Here is a 19,672-nt window from a genome sequence, read left to right as displayed (position 1 = left end):
GAGGACAGGGGGGAACCAGCATGATGGGGGGGTACTTACCTCCTCCTCCTGCTTCCTCCTCTGCCTCCCTCCACCACCACCACCCCGCAAGTATCGCGGGTCCCCCTCTTGTAACAATATGATATTCAACTGCTGATTTTATTCAAAACCACTTCCGGGGGTGGGGTGGGGGGTTGAGGGAGGAAAAATGTGAGAAAACCTGCCACGTGGCAACCCCTTTGCTTCTACCCCATATTTGCAGCCTCAGCAGCAATGGGGAAACCACATAAACCTGTCCTTGTGTGGAAATCTGTCTGAGATCCTGGGGGTTGAGGGAGGAAAAATGTGAGAAAACCTGCCACGTGGCAACCCCTTTGATTCTACCCCATATTGGCAGCCTCAGCAGCAATGGGGAAACCACATAAACCTGTCCTTGTGTGGAAATCTGTCTGAGATCCTGGAGACCATCTTGAAGAGTGGAAAATAATGATATAAATGGGCCAATGCTTTAACCCCATAGAAGTCAGCTCCACACGTTCATGTGCGTTCGAGGATTTGCAAGAGCCTGCCATTCTTTGGAGAGCGCACACCGATGCCCGCATATAAATCCAGCACCTCTCAGTTAGGATCGGTTTGCCCTTTTCTGAGCTCAGTCAAAGACAGCTGCCTCCCCCATTCACACAGTACAAGGCATCACGGCGTAGGACTGTACCACGCGGCTGTAAAAATGGTCCCAGATAGTCATACTTTTTGCTTCCAGAAACCCAGGAACCGTTGCTATTTTTAACACTGCCATCGTTTCTCCAACAGCTGCCACTAAAGCGCTGCTGCCTTTGAACCCCCAATACAATCTACAAAGCCACTGTTTCTTCCACGCAACCGGCACAGCTCTCAACTTCGATTCCTAAGCCTTTTTAAAAAAGAAAAAACCCCCAGAGATGCTGGGTTCAATAAAATCAATACCTAGTAGGAGGCAAGGGGAAAGGAGGCACTTCGGCCGCTTCCTTACCAGCGAGATTGCTTTCCAAGGAAATGAGGGGCAGTGGCCAGACAAGGTGGCGCCTGACCATCCAAACTGCTCATCCAACACAACCCTCCACAACATGTCTTGCTCAGTAAAGCCTTCAGATGAGCAGAGCCTGTGAGGCTGGAAGTCTGTTGGCATGATGAAAACCCATCCTACCTGCACCGAAGGCCAGTTCCTGCCAGGCCCGGCTCTCGCTGAGTTGGTCAGTCTCCCTCCGGCTGTATCGTGTCTGACTCATCCGGCTGCACACTCCTCCATATCAGAACATTTCCTGCGTGTACAAAACTAGATGCCCAGGAGAAGGGTTGTGGCTGAGCCTTCCCCCTGCAGTACTAGCCTTCTGTGTGCACGGAGTCTTCTTTGTGGGGAAGAGCTGACCTCTGCCGTCTAAAGCAGCATAGCCCAGAGGCAGATCTGCAGTGAGGACCTAAGCCAGGAGTCCCCAACCCTCCTTCAGCCTGTGGGCACCTTTGGAATTCCGACACGGGGGTGGGGTGGGGGCACAAACACAAAATGGCTGCTGCAGGGCGTGGAGCCAACCACAAAATGGCCACAGCAGGAGGTAGAGCTGCACACATCCAGGAAGCCCAAGTGCAGGGGAGAAGAGGGGTAAATTTTATTTTATTTACGTCTGCGTGTGTACACACATACTAGGAAAGAGGAATGAGAATAAAACCGACACTGTGGTACATACTGGGAAAGAGGAATGAGAGGGAATAAAACCAACACTGTGGGGGCAGCTGTCACAAACAAACAAAATAATTTAAAACTGTACAGCCAATCAGCTCTCCAGTGGCCAATCAGAGCCCTGCTGGGCCCCACCCACTTCCTAGGAACACCAGGAAAGGCATCAGCGGGCAGCATCACGGTGCCCACAGGAGCCACGTTGGGGATACTTCCTAGGAACACCAGGAAAGGCATCAGTGGGGTGCCCACAGGAGCCACGTTGGGGACCCTTGTCATACGCAATTCACCTTTAGAGAACGGGGGTGGTCTCCATCATGTCTGTCTGCACACAGCATATCGCACAGCTTACTCTGCCCTGCCAGTCCAAGAAGGTTCCGTGGACTAGTATTTGGGGGGGGGGGGGTTTCTCCCTGCAATTCCCTCCTTTAGCCAAAAGCAGGGGGCAGTTCACAGACAGAGCCCCTGCTAGCCATCTACAGGCGATCAGTTCAAGACTGCTATGGGTCTGAGTGACATACGAGAAAACCAACCCTGCAGTGTTGCACCACCTTCCCCAGACACAGAGTCATTTTCCTGCTATTTCTGAGCCATCTTCTAGGCGTCAGCTAGGGCTTCTCTACTGAAGTTCGGTAGGATATGGTGCTGTAAAAACAAGGTGACACATACAACAAGTACTGCGATGAATGCACTAAAATCCTGCTGCCTTATCAAAGCAACCTCAGGGAAGCTCATCGCTTTCTTAAAATGGAGGCTAAGAAGTGTGGTAATGTGGCCAGACAGGGAAGAATGTGCCATACTAGTTTATTTGACAGCTACATTAGGGCCACACAGCCGGGATTTAAGAGTAATACAAACATGTATGGTAAAAAGCCTCTATAGAACGCCTATATACAGGCCAGTTTTACAGACACAAGAGGAATCTTCTGGGCAAAGTGACGCACTGCTATAAATTCAGACCTCAAAGGCCAGATTTAAACCAGAACCAGGTTCTTAAACACACATAACATGTCCCTATGGAATCTAACAAAGCCTACATCCCACTATTTAAAGCCAGCTTCCCTCCTTGATTTGCCGACGAACTTCTCGTACTTTCCCATCCTTCACAATATAATTGTCTGCTGCAACAATTCATTTTACAGAGCAATGAAATCCATTCATGGGCATACTAAGAACAGATCTATTATCCGTGACACGTATAAATCCTTCCCACAAACATGCAGAAGGAACATCCTTTATTTGCACTACAGTTACAGGTTGCAGGGGCCCTGCCTTTAAAAAAAAAAAAAATTGTTCCCAGAGACGCATATAATGACCTACCTGTAGTAAAAACTTTGGGCTTTGTCAAAGTAGGAATTCAACCCAGAAGAGAGTTATGCTGAAAGAAGTCTCCTGAAATTAGTCTGTTCTTTAAAATCAGTAGTCAAGCAGCATGCCAGAATTTACTATCTTTTAGCACAAATTTAAGTCTAGACGGAAATTAACATTTTCAAGGGATCATCCCCCTAAATATTTGACTAATTCGGTTAGTGCACCGATAACGCTTATTTAACAAATTCTTCATTAATGCAACTTCTGAAGGCAAAGGTTACTGCACTGCCCAGTATTATTCAGGCCAATAAGAAATATGAATGAATGTTCCCATTACATTTCTAATGCTACCAAATTAGCCTCCTCAGTGGCAGATGACATTTTGTTCTAACAAGCTGGGAGCCTGTAAGGAACTGGGGGTGAAACAGTTGGAAATTTCTCTCACCCCTGATTCGAGTCTCCTCTCCAGAAACCTACAAGGCGCTCCGGCTTTGAGCAGACCCATCTTCCCATTTCAATCTTTTATTTATTTACAGAATTCGTATCCCACCCTTCTGCCCTTACAAAGGCCATCAAGGCGGTGAACAATTTAAAACATACGTGACACAATCTCATTCTGAAACCATTAAAATCACACACACCCCCATCGTGACAACAATTGAAACGGAGTTAAAATACATACAACCAGGGGTCATTTCCTGCAGGAGCGCACAGGAGCGGCGCTCTGGCAGTGAAGAGCCCAGGAGGCGGGCACATGCAACAAGCCCCGCCCCCTGCTCCCAGCAGCCCTCAGTCAGAGCAAGAAGCAGCCAGGTAAGTTGCAGAGCCCCCCTGCCCCCCCCCGGTCCAAAACAGTCCAGTGGCACCTTTAAGACCAGGTTTTATTCAGGTACAAGCTCTCCCTCCTCTGCGAGGACAGATCTGCACATTCCCCCCCCCCCAATAGCTAGCAATCCGAAACAGTCCAGTGGAGCCTGAGCGGTGGGTGTTGCCTTCTGACACATCTCCGGTGATGTCAGGGGGTGTGGCATATGCAAATAAGTGATGCTAAAGAGCTCCTGCACTTCTTTTTCTACGAAATGACCCCTGCATACAACACAGCAATTAAAACATCGGTTAAGAAGGAGGGATGTCACTGAGGGAATGCAAAACAAAACCAAAAAGTCTACACTCTCTGGCAGCAGCAGGGGACAGACAAAGCTCCCTGGGGAGAGAGTTCCACAGCTCTGGTGCTGCGCCCAAGAAGGCCTTCTCCCAGGATGCTACCTGCCTAGGGGGGGACACCTGAAGCGGGGCCTCCGAAGATGACCACCGGGGTCAGGCCGGTTCATAAGGCAGCAGGCAGTCCTTCAGGTACATTGCTCCCAAACCATACAGAGCTTGCGTTTTCCCCTTCCACTATCCTTAATATTCCAACATAACAAGTTTGTATCCGCCCTGAAGAGAGTGACTTTTCTGAAGGGGGAAAAAAACCTATGAACTAATATTGTTCTGCGTACCAAGGGGCAATGGCCGTCACACCTTCTGAAGAGCCCCACTGGCAACGGCCGTCAACCAAAAAGGCCATGCTTCTTTCCATCCCTGATAGGCACTCAGCCATAAAACTTACTATTAGAAGGAGTTAGATTCAGGTAGGCAGCCGTGTTGGGCTGAAGCAACAGAACAAAGGGTGAGTCCAGTGGCACGTTTAAGACCAACCAAGCAAATGTGCACGCACACAAAAGCTTATACCCAGAATTAAACTCTGTCGGTCTAAAAGGTGCCACTGAACATTCTGTTAGGATAAGTGATTTTTTTTTAAAAATGCTGTGCACATCTTTCCATTTGATAATTCCAGCCTGACAGAGGGTATTCCAAAAGACTGATCTGTCACGACCAGAACTAAGCTAGCCCAAAGCCAAGCCAAGCCAAGCCAAGAGGTCCTCCTGGCAGTGTCCCTATCGCCATTTTGCTGACACTTTGATTTGCAATTCGGATTTTTCACCTGCTGGTCTTAAACTCCTGCACTGCTCCACCAGCTTTCACTTTAGAACTTCATCATGATTTCATTTTACCACATTGCTTGTTTAATTAATTTCACGACATTATTGGATATTTTAAGTCTGTTGTAAGCCACTTTTGAACAACTGGTAAATGGGAAAAAGCAGAGCATTAATCTTTTAACAACAATAGATTTAATTTAAAAGTCACACCAGGCACACTAAAAATGAGCTTTTTAAACAAAGAGCAGCTTTGCTGAGAGGGATCGGGAAAAAGGAAGATTCTGTCAATGGAAAAACCCACCTAGGACCAGGGGGGGGGGGAACCACTCAGAGTAAAAAAGAGCACACTGACATTTGAGTAACTTCCCAGATGGTTCCTACCTGCAGCTGTTAAGCCTCAAGTGAAGACTGGGATGCAGTCCCCTCTCCAAGATAGCTCAGTCCTCTGGAAACGGACTTTACATCATTTATCAAGGGCTGTGGCTTGCTAGGATTTTTATAATCCCCCTCACATACACACCTTTTTTCTCCTTACCTTTTCTCCAAAAACTGTGTTTACTAGAAGGATAACACAAGAGCACCACCCAAACAAAATAATATGTGGCCAGAATTAGAAAGCACAGAGTACATCTGGCAAACTGACACATTTATCCACACGCGTCAAAAACACAAGAGGTGTGGAAATCCCTGTTCCTAGACAAACAACGTTCTATTCTAACACAACCTGCTCTAGCTCCGTTGCCAGAAGGAACAATTATGCCCCTGCTTAGAGCAACTGTGAGAATGATTTATTTACACACTGTTATTGGTGGCCAAGATGCCTCACTGCTTCTCACAGGCAAGCGCAGGCCCTTCTCAGTCAAAAGCTGGAGGAGGAACAGCAGGAAAGAGAAGGAGGAGGAGGAGGAGGAGATTGGAGTAACTGGCCTTACTGTAACTTAGGGACTTCACGAAGAAGCATTTCCTTCCCTGGGAGAAAAACAACAACTCCCTGTCCCCCAAGAATCCTGCCACACCAAAGACATGTGCACGGCCATGCCAATGACAGCAGGCAATGCTGGGGCATGCAGTTAACAGCAGTAGCCATTGGGACGTCTGCCCCTTTGCTTTTCAATGGCACCACATTCCTTATGAGGAATGTGAGGGGGAATGGTGCCTGGAAGCGCTGGGTACTTATGTCTGCTGCTCCCGTGTTAAGTGATAACTGCAGTCCAAAGTCCATATGCCTTGTGTATAGAACACAAAGATACTGCAGGGTTTCTACTTATCTCTATCTCAGGCGCCCTAATGTGCATTACAGGAATGGTAAGAAATCACCCTCTTAAGATGCATAAAAGGGATGTTGGAAAACAAACTAAACAAGTAGACCTATATACCTGTGGGACCCAGTTCAGTGGTTTCCCTACCTGAATGCTCAAGATAACCCCAACTGCACTCTGCATAGTTTACTGACAAAGTAAAGCATTTCCCACACATTTTCCAAATTACTTCACGGGCCTACTTTTATCATTACCAACATCTAGGTGGGACCTAGAGATCTCCCAAAATTACAACTGATTTCCAGGCTTCAGAGATTAGTTCCCCTGGTGAAAATGGCTCCTTTGGAGGGAGGACTGAATGGTGGTATACTCCCACGAAGGTCTATCCTTTCCCCCAAACTTCACCCCCACCATCTCCATGAATTTCACAACCAGGAATTGGCAACCCCACCTACTTCATTCTCAAAACGTCTGATTAATGTCCTTAATTTTCACACGTGATTTTATTACGTGACACACCAATCTGCTGAATGCAGGTTAAGAATGACAGCACACACACGCAATCCAACACAGGCTCACTTGGAATCTTTCTGGATCCAGTGGGATTTATTTCCAAGGAAAACTGGGCATAGGACTTCAGCCTAAAGTAGACCAGAAATTTATATCAAGGCATCTACTCATTTGGCCACCCATTTGGAAGAGGAAGATAAGAAGAAGAAGAAGAAGAAGAGGAAGAAGAAGAAGAGGAAGAGGAAGAGGAAAAAGAAGAAGAAGAAGGAGGAGGAGGAGGAGATTGGCTTTATACCCCGCCCTTCACTACCCAAAGGTGTCTCAGAGCGGCTTACAAACTCCTTTCCCTTCCCCTCCCCACAACAGACAGACACCCTGTGAGCAATGTTCCCTCTAAGCTGTGGAGTCTTGTGAGCATAAATTCTATTTTGTGAGCTACTGGCATTAAAGTTGTGAGCGAGCAATTTGGCTATGACATCAATCAGTTTGCTCTGGAGCCATTCTTCCTGAGCTAAGACAAGAAATGCATGAGCCACAGGCTAAAAAACTGTGAGCTAGCTCGCACTAACTCAGCTCAGAGGGAACACTGCCTGTGAGGTAGGTGGGGCTGAGAGAGCTCTAACAGAAACTGCTCTTTTCCAAGAACAGCTCTTATCAGAGCTACGGTCTGCCCAAGGTCATCCAGCCAGGTGCAAGTGAAGGAATGAGGAATCAAACCCAATTCTCCCAGATTAGAGTCCACGTACTTAACCACTACACCAAACAACAACAACATGTACTGGAGAAAAAACATGAGTACAATCGAGACCTAGGATCCTGCCCAGGTCCATAGCAAACAGCAAGGACATCGGATTGGCAGTGCTAGGAGAGGGGGCAGGCAAACCCACTGTCTATTCCTACTCCTTAACTGTCTCTTAACTTGGGAGAGGCTGTGACTCAGGGGCGGAGCATTTGCTTGGTGTGCAGAGATTCAACCCCCAGCATCTTCAGTTAAAGGGTATGGTAACAGAAGAGGTCAAAGGCCTTGAGCTGAGACCCTGGAGAGCCACTGCCAGTCTGAGTAGACAATACTGACTTTGATGGACCAAGGGCCCGATTCAACAGAAGGCAGCTTCATGGGTCCAAGGCTGATATAGTAGCCTTCCTTCCCCAGGCCTTTTGGAAGGGAACAGATTTCAAGTGAAAGGGAACTCCAGGAAACAACTCAAGGCTCCTGCATTTTCTGTGCAACGTAAATCATTTACCAAGCACCTGCTCAAAATCACAGGGGCAGAACCAGCTGCGTAGCAGGGAAGCCAATCGCAAGCCAAGAACACTAAAGCATCAGCACCCAGGTTTGGATTTTCCCCCCCTCCTGTTTCAGGTAAACAGCAGGACAGCGGAATCCGACCCAGCAGAAACACCAGAGCACTATGAGAGCTCAAGCGTGATTGACGGAGGGTGAACTACGAGCACAAAGGCTATGAGACTCGGGACGTCAAGGATGGAGGGACAGCCGAGACAAAAGGCAAGGCCAGAAAAGGAGGTTCAGAGGACACTCGTTAGTCTGTGGTTGGTTTGTAAAGACACAGGATTGACAGCACAACCCCCATGGCCGAGTTACTCCAGTCTGTTAAAACCAATGGGCTGAGACTGGACGAACGCTGCATAAGGGCACATTGACAGGCCCCTTGGCTTGCAAAAGGCACCTTCTTAGTCTGATGTTATTATAGCTTCAAAAACTACATACTGTGTTCAGCTATATGGAGACGCTATCTGGGGTCTGCGGTGCCCTCAGCATGAATTCCCACGGGGGACCTCAAGGTTCTGACACTTGACGCATGAATGTAGATCAAGATGGGCAGCCGTTCGTAAGCAGCAGAAAAGAAGTCAGCAGCCATTATATTAACAATACTGGAGATTAACGGTAGATTAACGACCACATAAACAGTTAATGGAAGCATATTGAGTAATACGATCTAGCGGGTGGAACGTCTCATCCTAGATCTTCCTGGATTCCCTTTCTTAAACCCTAAATTCACATTTCCAAAAGAAAAAGAGAAATTGCAAGAATCTCATTGCTGGAATCTCATTGCTAGAAATACATCTGCCATTCAAACTGAAAGGGGCTAGACAGGTGCTTGTCTTTCCCAAGAACCCGCCTCATGCTCTGAATGGATTTTGCAACATATAAAACCAGCTGGGTCAATATACACTGAAAGACAGAATGCAAACATTTGCAATGATCACCAAAGCCACTAATGAAGAGACAGTGAAGCAAGCAAAAGCTGGGCGCTGTCCACCCACACCTATGCTCGGCTTAAAATTAAGCCAGCGGGGCCCCTGCCATGGCATCGCTGCTCAGCATTCTTCAAAATATGTTCTCTAAAGAACGACACAGAATCACTCATTTCTCACCAACACCACAGTGAATAGGCTTAGGGCCTCATGTGCAACAAACCGCATGCTTTGACTGCCTATGGCTGCAAATCTCCCCTAAACACCAAGAAGGACACACCTGCACAAATCTGCCAGCCCAGGCAACCAATCCCCTTCTTCTTAAATTAGGCTTGTTGCAAAGGAGAACTGCCCTAGAATAAGTCAGTCCATTGGTCTGTCTAGTCCAGAGGTGTCAAACTCATTTGTTACAAGGGCCGGATCGGACATAAATATGTTATCGGGCCAGGCCACGTGTGCCATAAAGCATAATGATAGGTACTGGAGATATAAACTGCATAAAGGACAGCAGCTGGTAAGCTCTGAGTTGGTGTATCCTCATTGCAAAGCCCCCTGGGCTGGAAGGGGGTTGCAAAGGGAAAAGAACCATATGGGTAGACTGATGAGCCAGCCAAGGGTGTCCCCGCCGTCGCTCTCAGGATGCTACTGGATTCTTACATGTGAACATATGCCTTTCATTCAAAAGCTCCTGGAATTATGGATTTTAAAAACACCCAGTGAATTGTTAACAATCTCTATCTTACTCCAATAAATAGCCCCAATATTTTCACGTCTAAGGTACTGTGTTAACATGGTGGTCTAAAATGACCCTAACATTCCCACTCACTTCCCCTGCCCTTTATGACCTTTTCCTGGAGTCTAACAGTTCCAATATTCTTTTAATGAAACACTCAGATTTTTAAAAAAGATACACACACAATAGGAGAGGAAACTGGAATGTCACAATAGTAGAGTATGAACTAGCACAATTGTATGTGTGTGGGGTAATTTTTAAGGCCTGTTTGGGATCATTATTCCAACTGAGCACAAAGGTAAAACACTAGGGATGGCTAACTGAGAAAAAGTAAGCTATGACCCTAATGTGACAGACAGGTGTTGTTTATATATGCACACACAGTGGCGCCTGCTCAATCTACAAGATTAATGGAGGACCACATTGGCTGAACAATGCAGAAGTGTAATCTGGAAATTGGTTGAACCGAGAAAGGAAGTAAGTGGTGAGGGACAAGCTACTGCCCTGGAAAAGTGCCACACATGTTATTCAAGGACTAGTATCTAGAGTTGGAATACTAACATGCAATTATGGATATAATGGTTTGACTGTTAGTGCACTGGCTTGCAGGCTCCGAGTATCAGGTACCAGAAGTCAAGCAAGGCAGGGTCATTCAGTCCTGGGCGTGGGCCAGGAGTCAGACAAAGCAGAGTCATTCAGTCCAAGGTCAGGGGACCAGAAGTCAAGCAAGTCAGAGTCAGTGGCTTAGTGTCTATTGTACACATTGCATCCATGCCTAACAGCCTTTCCTGGCTGGTTTTATAGCCCTATGCCTAAGGGTCATGCCTGCAAGCAGTTCCTTAGAAGTAATCCTGCAAATACTCAGCTTCATTATCAGCAAGCAGTTGGCAGCAGGCCAGGAGGCGTGCACTTTGCCGTCTTGTCTGTGGCTCTGTTCTCAGCCTCCGTCTGCAGTGCTCTAAGGGTATAGGTGATACTGGTGGGTTGGAAATGGCCAATTGAGGTTCACCTGCTGAATCAGGGCTGGAAGGTTTCTGTGGCTCTGCAACAGCTGTTGGCTGTGAATCCTGAAAAGTCTGCATCTCATTTTCCTGCCAGTCAGCTTCTGTTAACTCAAGGCTGGCTACACAAGGCTCCTCTTCTCCTGAGGAATCCTCTTTTCCTGAGGACTACTCGCTATCACTGAGCCCTGGCTGATCCACAATAGTTAGTCACATGGACTGACAAGAGAACAACACAGATTGAAGCACAGACACTGCGCATGGCTACAGAGGGAAGGCCTGGAGAATGACAGCCCTCCCGGCGACTCTGAGGCAGGCGGGCCAGGGGACCCCTGGAAGGATCGGGAAGGCATTTAAATGCCTCCCCGGCCTGTCCAAGGGCCAGCTTGCCCAGGCTCCCCGCAGCCACGGGGTGCCCAGGCAAGCCAAGGGAAGGAATGGGGGGTAACCTAATATGCTAATGAGTTGCGCTATCAGGGTGTGGCCTAATATGCTAATGGTTTCCTGCTGTTGGGTGTGGCCTATTATGCTAATGAGTTCCTGCTGGGCTTTTTCTACAAAAAAAGCCCTGATTCATCGTATATTCTGGTAGCAACGTTGGCCAAATCTGAGGACACTTAAACCCAGTGACTAGAGCTGTGAATGGACAGGACAGATCTTTCTACAAACCTGAAACATGCCCCAGGTTTGCAGAAGCAATTGAAAAATTGGGGGGCTAAAAAAGGCCCAAAATGATAAGAGGAGTGTCTATAACTGTAAGAAATGGATTCCAGTGGCTGTTGCTCGGCAACCACAGAATTTCAGGTTTGATTTTTTACACTAAAAGGCAGGTTTGATTTCTGACACTAAAAGGCAGGCGGGGGGGGGGGCGCTTTCTAGGGTTCTTTTGGCCTTTGAAGGAGGACTCATTGGGACCAGGTGGAGCAGCATCCATTGGGAGACTTGTCCCCACCTGACTTGCATGACTTACCCAGGCCCAGCTGCTTGCTTTCATTCAACGTGACCTCCCCCCAAAAAACCAGTGTTGGGTAGTGGTTAGTTTCAGATTAGGATATGGAAGACCAAGGTCTGAATCCCCACTCTGCTGTGGAACCTCACTAGGTGACTTTGACACACACACTCAGCCTAACCTACCTCACAGGGTTGCTGTGAGGATAAAATGGAAGAGAAGAGAATGATGCAGGCTGCCTTGGATCCCCACTGCAGAGAAAGGTGGGGTATAAATAAAGGAAACAAATAATCAACACACCTGAAGATGGGAGGCAGATGAAGGTTGGTGAATGGCTGAGAAGGAGAGAATGAGGCAGGGAAATTGGAGAAGATATGGGGGTTGCCAGGAAGAAGATATAAAGGAAAGTGAAGGGCCCCCTACCATGCTAGTAGGCCTGACTCAGTGGCCAGCACCATACAACTCAGTGTCCGAATCCTCCACACGTTCAATCGAATACACGTTTATAGCAAAGTAGTATTTATTGAAGTAATGAAGAAAGCTGGTACACAGGAACTGTTTGGAATGGTCAGGACATGCATGCCCAGGCTCCCTGCAGCCACGGGGTGCCCAGGTAAGCCAAGGGAAGGAATGGGGGTGAGGCCTAATATGCTAATGAGTTGCACTATCAGGGTGTGGCCTAATATGCTAATGGTTTCCTGCTGTTGGGTGTGGCCTACTATGCTAATGAGTAGAAAAAGCCCTGATCATCGTATATTCTAGTAGCAACGTTGGCCAAATCTGAGGACACTTAAACCCAATGACTAGAGCTGTGAATGGACAGGACAGATCTTTCTACAAACCTGAAACATGCCCCAGGTTTGCAGAAGCATCTGAAACCTAAACCAGAAGCATCTGAAACCTAAAAACAAATTTAAAAATTGGGGGGCTAAAAAAGGCCCAAAATCATAACTGTAAGAAATGGATTCCACAGTCTTCCTAGGCAAAGACTACCAGGGGGAGGGAAAGTTTAAGACAGAGGGGCAGACAAAAGTAGGTTGGCTATTGGGTGAGAAGGAAGCAGGAAAAGTAGAGAGGATATGGTATGGATATAATGGTTTGACTGTTAGTGCACTGGCTTGCAGGCTCCGAGTATCAGGTACCAGAAGTCAAGCAAGGCAGGGTCATTCAGTCCTGGGCGTGGGCCAGGAGTCAGACAAAGCAGAGTCATTCAGTCCAAGGTCAGGGGACCAGAAGTCAAGCAAGTCAGAGTCAGTGGCTTAGTGTCTATTGTACACATTGCATCCATGCCTAACAGCCTTTCCTGGCTGGTTTTATAGCCCTATGCCTAAGGGTCATGCCTGCAAGCAGTTCCTTAGAAGTAATCCTGCAAATACTCAGCTTCATTATCAGCAAGCAGTTGGCAGCAGGCCAGGAGGCGTGCACTTTGCCGTCTTGTCTGTGGCTCTGTTCTCAGCCTCCGTCTGCAGTGCTCTAAGGGTATAGGTGATACTGGTGGGTTGGAAATGGCCAATTGAGGTTCACCTGCTGAATCAGGGCTGGAAGGTTTCTGTGGCTCTGCAACAGCTGTTGGCTGTGAATCCTGAAAAGTCTGCATCTCATTTTCCTGCCAGTCAGCTTCTGTTAACTCAAGGCTGGCTACACAAGGCTCCTCTTCTCCTGAGGAATCCTCTTTTCCTGAGGACTACTCGCTATCACTGAGCCCTGGCTGATCCACAATAGTTAGTCACATGGACTGACAAGAGAACAACACAGATTGAAGCACAGACACACATTAATCATGAGAGCCAGAGTGATGATGGGAAAGATTTGGAAGGAATGTAACCAAACCCAAGTTCAAACCCCTTCTCAGTTATGCAGTTCTCCGGGTAGCCTCGGAAAGCCTGGCCTATACCACCACACAGTGCTGTTGTTTTTTAACTCTTACTTTTTTACAATGGAAACTGTCTTGAGTATCTTTTTAGCTGCAAAGAGGCAACCTAGAAATACTGTCTCTCAACAATAAACTATGAGGTTCACACAGCATTCCTAGCTCCTTGGAAGAAGCGTAGGATAAAAATACTATAAATAAAATCAGTTATGCTCACTGGAAGAATATAAGCCATATAATACTGGTGGGATATTAGGAAAAACTTTTTAAACAATAAGGGCTGTTCAGTGGTGGCATGGGTGGCCCAAGGAAGTTGTGGGTTCTTCCTCCTTGGAGGTACTTAAGCAGAGATTGTACATTTATTTGTCACGGATACTTTAGGTCATCCTGCATGGTGCAGGGGGTTGTACTGGGTGGTCTTTAGGCCTCTTCCAACTTTTTAATTCTATGATTTTATGAGTACTACCTTTTACAGACCCATACAATAGGGTGCAAACATTTTCCCCACAAACTTTTAATCAGGCTAGCAAACTCCAACACAGCCACAAAGCTGGGAGAGGAGGGGAAAAGATTGCAAGCTCTGATCTTAAAGCCTCTCGTCTGCATCCTACATCAAAGGTGCTGCAGACTCAAACAGGTTAGGTGGTCCAGACAGCTCTGGCACCAAGGTGCCACCAGGAAGGGGGAGGACACAAAGGCAGCCTCCAACTGAAAATATAAAAATGAGCAGCTGATCAGAAATGTCTCATGCATTAAATAGAACAAACAGAAACATAAAGCTGGAAGGAACCCCAAGGGCAATCTGGTCCAACCCCCCTGCACAATGCAGGAAAGTCACAGCTACCTCCCCCCATTCCCCAGTGACCCCTGCTCTATGCCCTATGGAAAGCTGAGAGGGAAAATATAGCAGCCATTATATTAACAATACTGGAGATTAACGGTAGATTGACGACCACATAAACAGTTAATGGAAGCATATTGAGTAATACGATCTAGCGGGTGGAACGTCTCATCCTAGATCTTCCTGGATTCCCTTTCTTAAACCCTAAATTCACATTTCCAAAATAAAAAGAGAAATTGCAAGAATCTCATTGCTGGAATCTCATTGCTAGAAATACATCTGCCATACAAACTGAAAGGGGCTAGACAGGTGCTTGTCTTTCCCAAGAACCCGCCTCATGCTCTGAATGGATTTTGCAACATATAAAACCAGCTGGGTCAATATACACTGAAAGACAGAATGCAAACATTTGCAATGATCACCAAAGCCACTAATGAAGAGACAGTGAAGCAAGCAAAAGCTGGGCGCTGTCCACCCACACCTATGCTCGGCTTAAAATTAAGCCAGCGGGCCCCCTGCCATGGCATCGCTGCTCAGCATTCTTCAAAATATGTTCTCTAAAGAACGACACAGAATCACTCATTTCTCACCAAAGAAGTAAGCAAGAAAAGTGTAGAGGTTATGGGGGCCTTCAGGGAAGGGAAATAGGAAATAATGGGAGAGGGGGAAATGAGATGTGCCCCACAAGTCCCTGCGGGTTCTCACTTATTCTCGAGGGCCCATGTTTTGACCTCTCACACAGATTGCGTGCGCTACCTCCATTTTCACTCTTCTGCCTAATGCTCAATTCTCTGCTTCTTCCAAGGTTCCTTGGCTACACCCCTGTCCTCTCACAAGATGTCTCGATGCACAAACCAGTGTGACATTCTGCACTGTAAGACACTTAAAAAACACACATATTCTTAATACAGTTGAAAACTCCCTTCAGAATCCCCCTTTATGTGCTGCAGATATTCTCTAAACATACTCTGATAAAAATCTATCACATTTCAAGACACAGCCACAGGGAGAGAGAGAGAAAACAATAACTGTAAACATGTCAGTTATCTACAGCATTCTGGGTTCTCTTTAAAAAAATGATTACTAACTTTGCAGAAAGAATTGACAGTTATGAGAAACTGCCACGTAGGAGGAGAAATTTCTGGGGTAATATAAGAAGTCACCAGTGTGAGAAATACCTTCAGAGGAGATCTGTCTAGGGGTGAGTCCACTGTCACGGCAGCTCAATGGCCTGTCCTCTGTTGCAAAGCACCCTTGGGGAGGGGCAGTGGAGAAGCGGTGGGGAGGGATGAAAGCCATTTTTCCCTTGAAACATTCTCCCAGCAAGATTCTAAACCCAGGTCTGGGAGGCAAACACTGAGGGCGATAAAAGTAACTAGTTGGGAACTTTAATGGACGTAGAGGCGCAGGCGCAGCAGAGCCAAATGGACAGAGCCGGAGCCGCGCTGACGCGAACCGCACGTCAGATGGGTCCGCGGAATACAGCCGACTCCGAAGACCACCGGAAGGAGAAGAAGAGGAGCCAAACTGAAAGCCGAGCCGACAAAAAAAAGCCGAACCGGAAAAAAGAACAGCGAGTCCCTCCACTGGGTGCCGGTAGGGCAGTCCCTACCCCTGACTATGTGTGGCCATAGATAGGGATAAAAGTAACTGTAAGCCGCTCAGAGACCCCATGGGGTTCGAGCGGGATACAAGTCGAAAGCATAAATAAATAAATAAATAAATAAATGGCAGAGGTCAAGACTCCCCCACCACCATCTTCCAAAAACATTCTTCCCAAAGGTGCTTTGCAAGAGAAAAAGACTGGTAGGCTGACATGAGTCATTGCAATGCAGGTCCATGCAGGGAGTGAGTGAGGTTCAAGCAGCCTGAGAGTGAACTGGAAGAAAAACTTCCATCTGGGATGCAGGTCTCTCTCGCAGGGTAAAACTTTGTGGGTAGGGGGAACTCTGTGGGGCTCAAAGCAGTATGAGCCACATAAAAATCCTATGGGGAGCACACACACACCTTTTTTTTGCAAAACAGTTACTAAGAGAATTAGATTTCTGGGTCTGGAGAAAGGTATATCCAAACAAGTTCAGGAAAATGGGATACAGAAATTGCCGTGTGGGAAGACATTCGCCAAAAGGAACGGGGAGACAGGAAAGAGGAGGTTCTGTATAAACTCGGCTGTCCTTGAGGGGAGATACAGGAGGATACTTTACGACCAGAGACTTTTGTCAATGTGATCTGACGGAAGTTGAAACTATTGAACATATGTTACTTAGGTGCCCATGGCATGACTAGTTCGAGTCAGATATATTTTACCATTGATAAAGGTAATGCCTGGTCTGATGGACTCCGATTATGTTAACTACTTGCTATCAGACGAAACTCAGTCCATTACTAAACATGTAGCTAAATTTTGTGCAGCTTGTTACTGTATCTGCAAAGAAAAGACTACCTAGTCTTTTAAATTTGTTTTAGACCATGGTATTTATATTACATTTTAACAAATTGTTTATATTGCTTATGTATAATGTTCAGATTTGCTGGCAAAAAAGACTCCGCATAAACAAATTCTGAAGTGAGAATAATTCAGCTAGAAGGAAGAGCACTGATGCCAGCTCCCAGTGAGAGGCTCAGTCTTAAGCACACAGCAGGGAAGGGAACGACACTTAGTTATGAGGTTACTTGAGGGCCTGATGTGCTGACTCACCCCAACTCTCCTCTGAACAAGAAATGCAAAGGGCCGGGATAAAAAAAAGAGTGTTCTTTCCCAGGGCTTCAACATTGCCAGAAAATTTACCCCTCTGTTATGTGGGCTGCTTCACTTGCCATTCATTTTCTATCCAGAAAGCGAGTACATGCTCTGTGTATAATTCACCCAGCATCCAAAATTGGGACGCTACCATGAATTGCAGCACATGCACTGGCTGCCAATAGCGTACCGGATCCGCTTCAAAGTGCTGGTTCTTACCTTTAAAGCCCTCTATGGTCAGGGTCCGGCATACCTAAGGGACCGCCTTTTCCCATATGTTCCCCCAAGGGCACTACGGTCGGGGGGTCAACATCTTTTGACTACCCCAGGCCTCAGGGACGTCAAATTCGCCAAGACTAGGGCCAGGGCCTTTTCAGTGGTGGCTCCTACCTGGTGGGACGAGCTCCCAGAGGAGACCCGGGCCCTGCGGGACCTTGCGCAGTTCCGTAGGGCCTGCAAGACGGAGCTCTTCCGCCAGGCTTTTGAGTAGGAGCTGCCGCCACTACTGTTCCATCAATGCACCGTCGCTGAAAGTTGGCAGAGATACCATCAGGGTGCAAGCAGGCCCTGGGAAGAAGACTGGCTATCTGCCGCTTTGGAACTTACGTCGTTGGTCCGGATCCACCCTACCAGAACCCAGCTTGGAATTGGGAACATCAGAGCACCAGCACTTTGTCGTACTATTGTTATGTTTTTATCTTGTTTTAATTGTTTTAATTATGGCTTTTGCCCCAATTGTTAGCCGCCCTGATCCTTAGGGGAGGGCGGGATGTAATCGAATTATAAATAAAATAAAATAAATAAATAAAATGCATCCCATGTGGAACACCAGTTACATGCACGCAAGCATGATGCAATCCAGGGTTTACAAAGGCTGCTCTAAGGGCAAATTCCTTCAAACTATGAAATACTGGCAAGGCAGAGAACAATTCAGGAGCACTGAGAGGGCACTATTACTCTGGACAACTGGCCAGAATTTTGTCCTTCTCCGTTGTCAGAACAGCAAGATAAAAAGCTGGAGAAAACAAGAGTGTATTCCTCACACACCCATTTTCTGTGAGGTGCATTTTTAAATTCCCAAGACATTATGGGGGGACGGACACACAGGAGCACTTTGTACATACTCAAAAGAACTGTACTGATATTTTTTATAAATGGGGGGGCTTGTGAAAAAATAGAGGAGAAAGAGGGGGGAACTTGTAGTCAATCCCTCCCCCCAATCTTCCCTTCCAGGATTTTGCACACTCTCAGGGACCTGAGCAGACTAATCCACACACACACACACACACACACTGACACTCAGCATTCTGTCCCCTTTGGGTCAGTGCTCAATACAGGTATTTCCCCCCATCAGGTTAATTTACAAACTCACCTTGACACAGAGAGTACTCCATCTTTCTGTGTTATACCTTTGAGGATGCCAGTCACAGCTACTGGCTTAACATCAGGTCCTACAATGCCAAGACCACGGCCACACAGCCTGGAAAATCTACAGCAACTAATGAACTCATGTTTCTCAGACTCATGTTTCTGCACACCTGGGACAGCAGCCGCCCCACTAGCTGTTCTACCAATGGCCACCACATAGCCTGGCCTTCCTGATCCACCCCACAGCCAGCTAGATCGGCATTAGGCATAGCAATGACGGATGTTTTTCTTCACGGGGCAAGCAGGAGGCTCCCCCGCCCAGAAGCGCTCTGCACGACAACCCAATTCCTTTAAGAGCAGAGAGAAACGGCACCTTAAAAGACCAGCCCTTTTTAAAAATTCCATGACCTTTTCTGCCCACCTCGTCAGATGCACCCACCCCTTCGGGAAAGAGCAGCCCTCTGCACGAGCTCATTAACATCAGGTCCTACAATGCCAAGACCACGGCCACACAGCCTGGAAAATCTACAGCAACTAATGAACTCATGTTTCTCAGACTCATGTTTCTGCACACCTGGGACAGCACCCGCCCCACTAGCTGTTCTACCAATGGCCACCACATAGCCTGGCCTTCCTGATCCACCCCACAGCCAGCTAGATCGGCATTAGGCATAGCAATGACGGATGTTTTTCTTCACGGGGCAAGCAGGAGGCTCCCCCGCACAGAAGCGCGCTCCTCTGCACGACACCCCAATTCCTTCGAGGGCAGAGAGACACGGGAGTCCTCCGGCACCTTAAAAGACCAGTCCTTTCTCCCTCCCTCCCGGGGCTCACCATGGTACAGATGGAGGCGAGTCTCCGGACCGTCATCAGTATTTCCATCCGCCCGACGACCCGGAGCCCGCCGCCGCCGCCGCCGCCGCCATGTTCGGTCCCCGCCGCCCAACTGACAGCGGCAGAGCCGGAGCAGGAGCGGCAGCCGCAGGTGGCGCAACAGCCAAAGCGGCCCGGGCGGCCCCGCGTGCGCCGGCCAAGGAGGCCCGGCCTGCTCCCGCGGCCCGCCAGGCAAGGGTCCGGCCCCTCCGCATCGGTTCCCGGCGGCAGCCCGCGGGGCCAGCGCCGCCGCCTCCCTCCCTCCCTCCCGGGCTGGGGCTCCCTCCCGTGGGCTCCCCCGGCGCTCATTCCGGTGCTGGGCCACTAT

At 47.8% G+C, this 19,672-nt stretch overlaps 1 protein-coding gene across 1 annotated transcript in view; it reads right to left on the bottom strand.

Annotated features, from left to right (window-relative positions):
• The window catches only part of LOC107124675 (ubiquitin carboxyl-terminal hydrolase 12-like), a 55,744-nt gene extending 36,347 nt beyond the window's left edge, over positions 1-19,397 (bottom strand). The window contains 1 exon segment of the mRNA XM_015428166.1: positions 19,306-19,397. Within this exon segment, the coding sequence (XP_015283652.1) occupies positions 19,306-19,353 (48 nt within the window). The 5' untranslated portion in view covers positions 19,354-19,397.
• Positions 19,398-19,672: the final 275 nt, after the last annotated feature.

Source organism: Gekko japonicus, unplaced genomic scaffold (assembly GCF_001447785.1).
Source record: "Gekko japonicus isolate JY-2015 unplaced genomic scaffold, Gekko_japonicus_V1.1 scaffold1520, whole genome shotgun sequence".
NCBI lineage: Eukaryota > Metazoa > Chordata > Lepidosauria > Squamata > Gekkonidae > Gekko > Gekko japonicus.
This window is presented reverse-complemented; position numbering and strand designations above follow the sequence as displayed.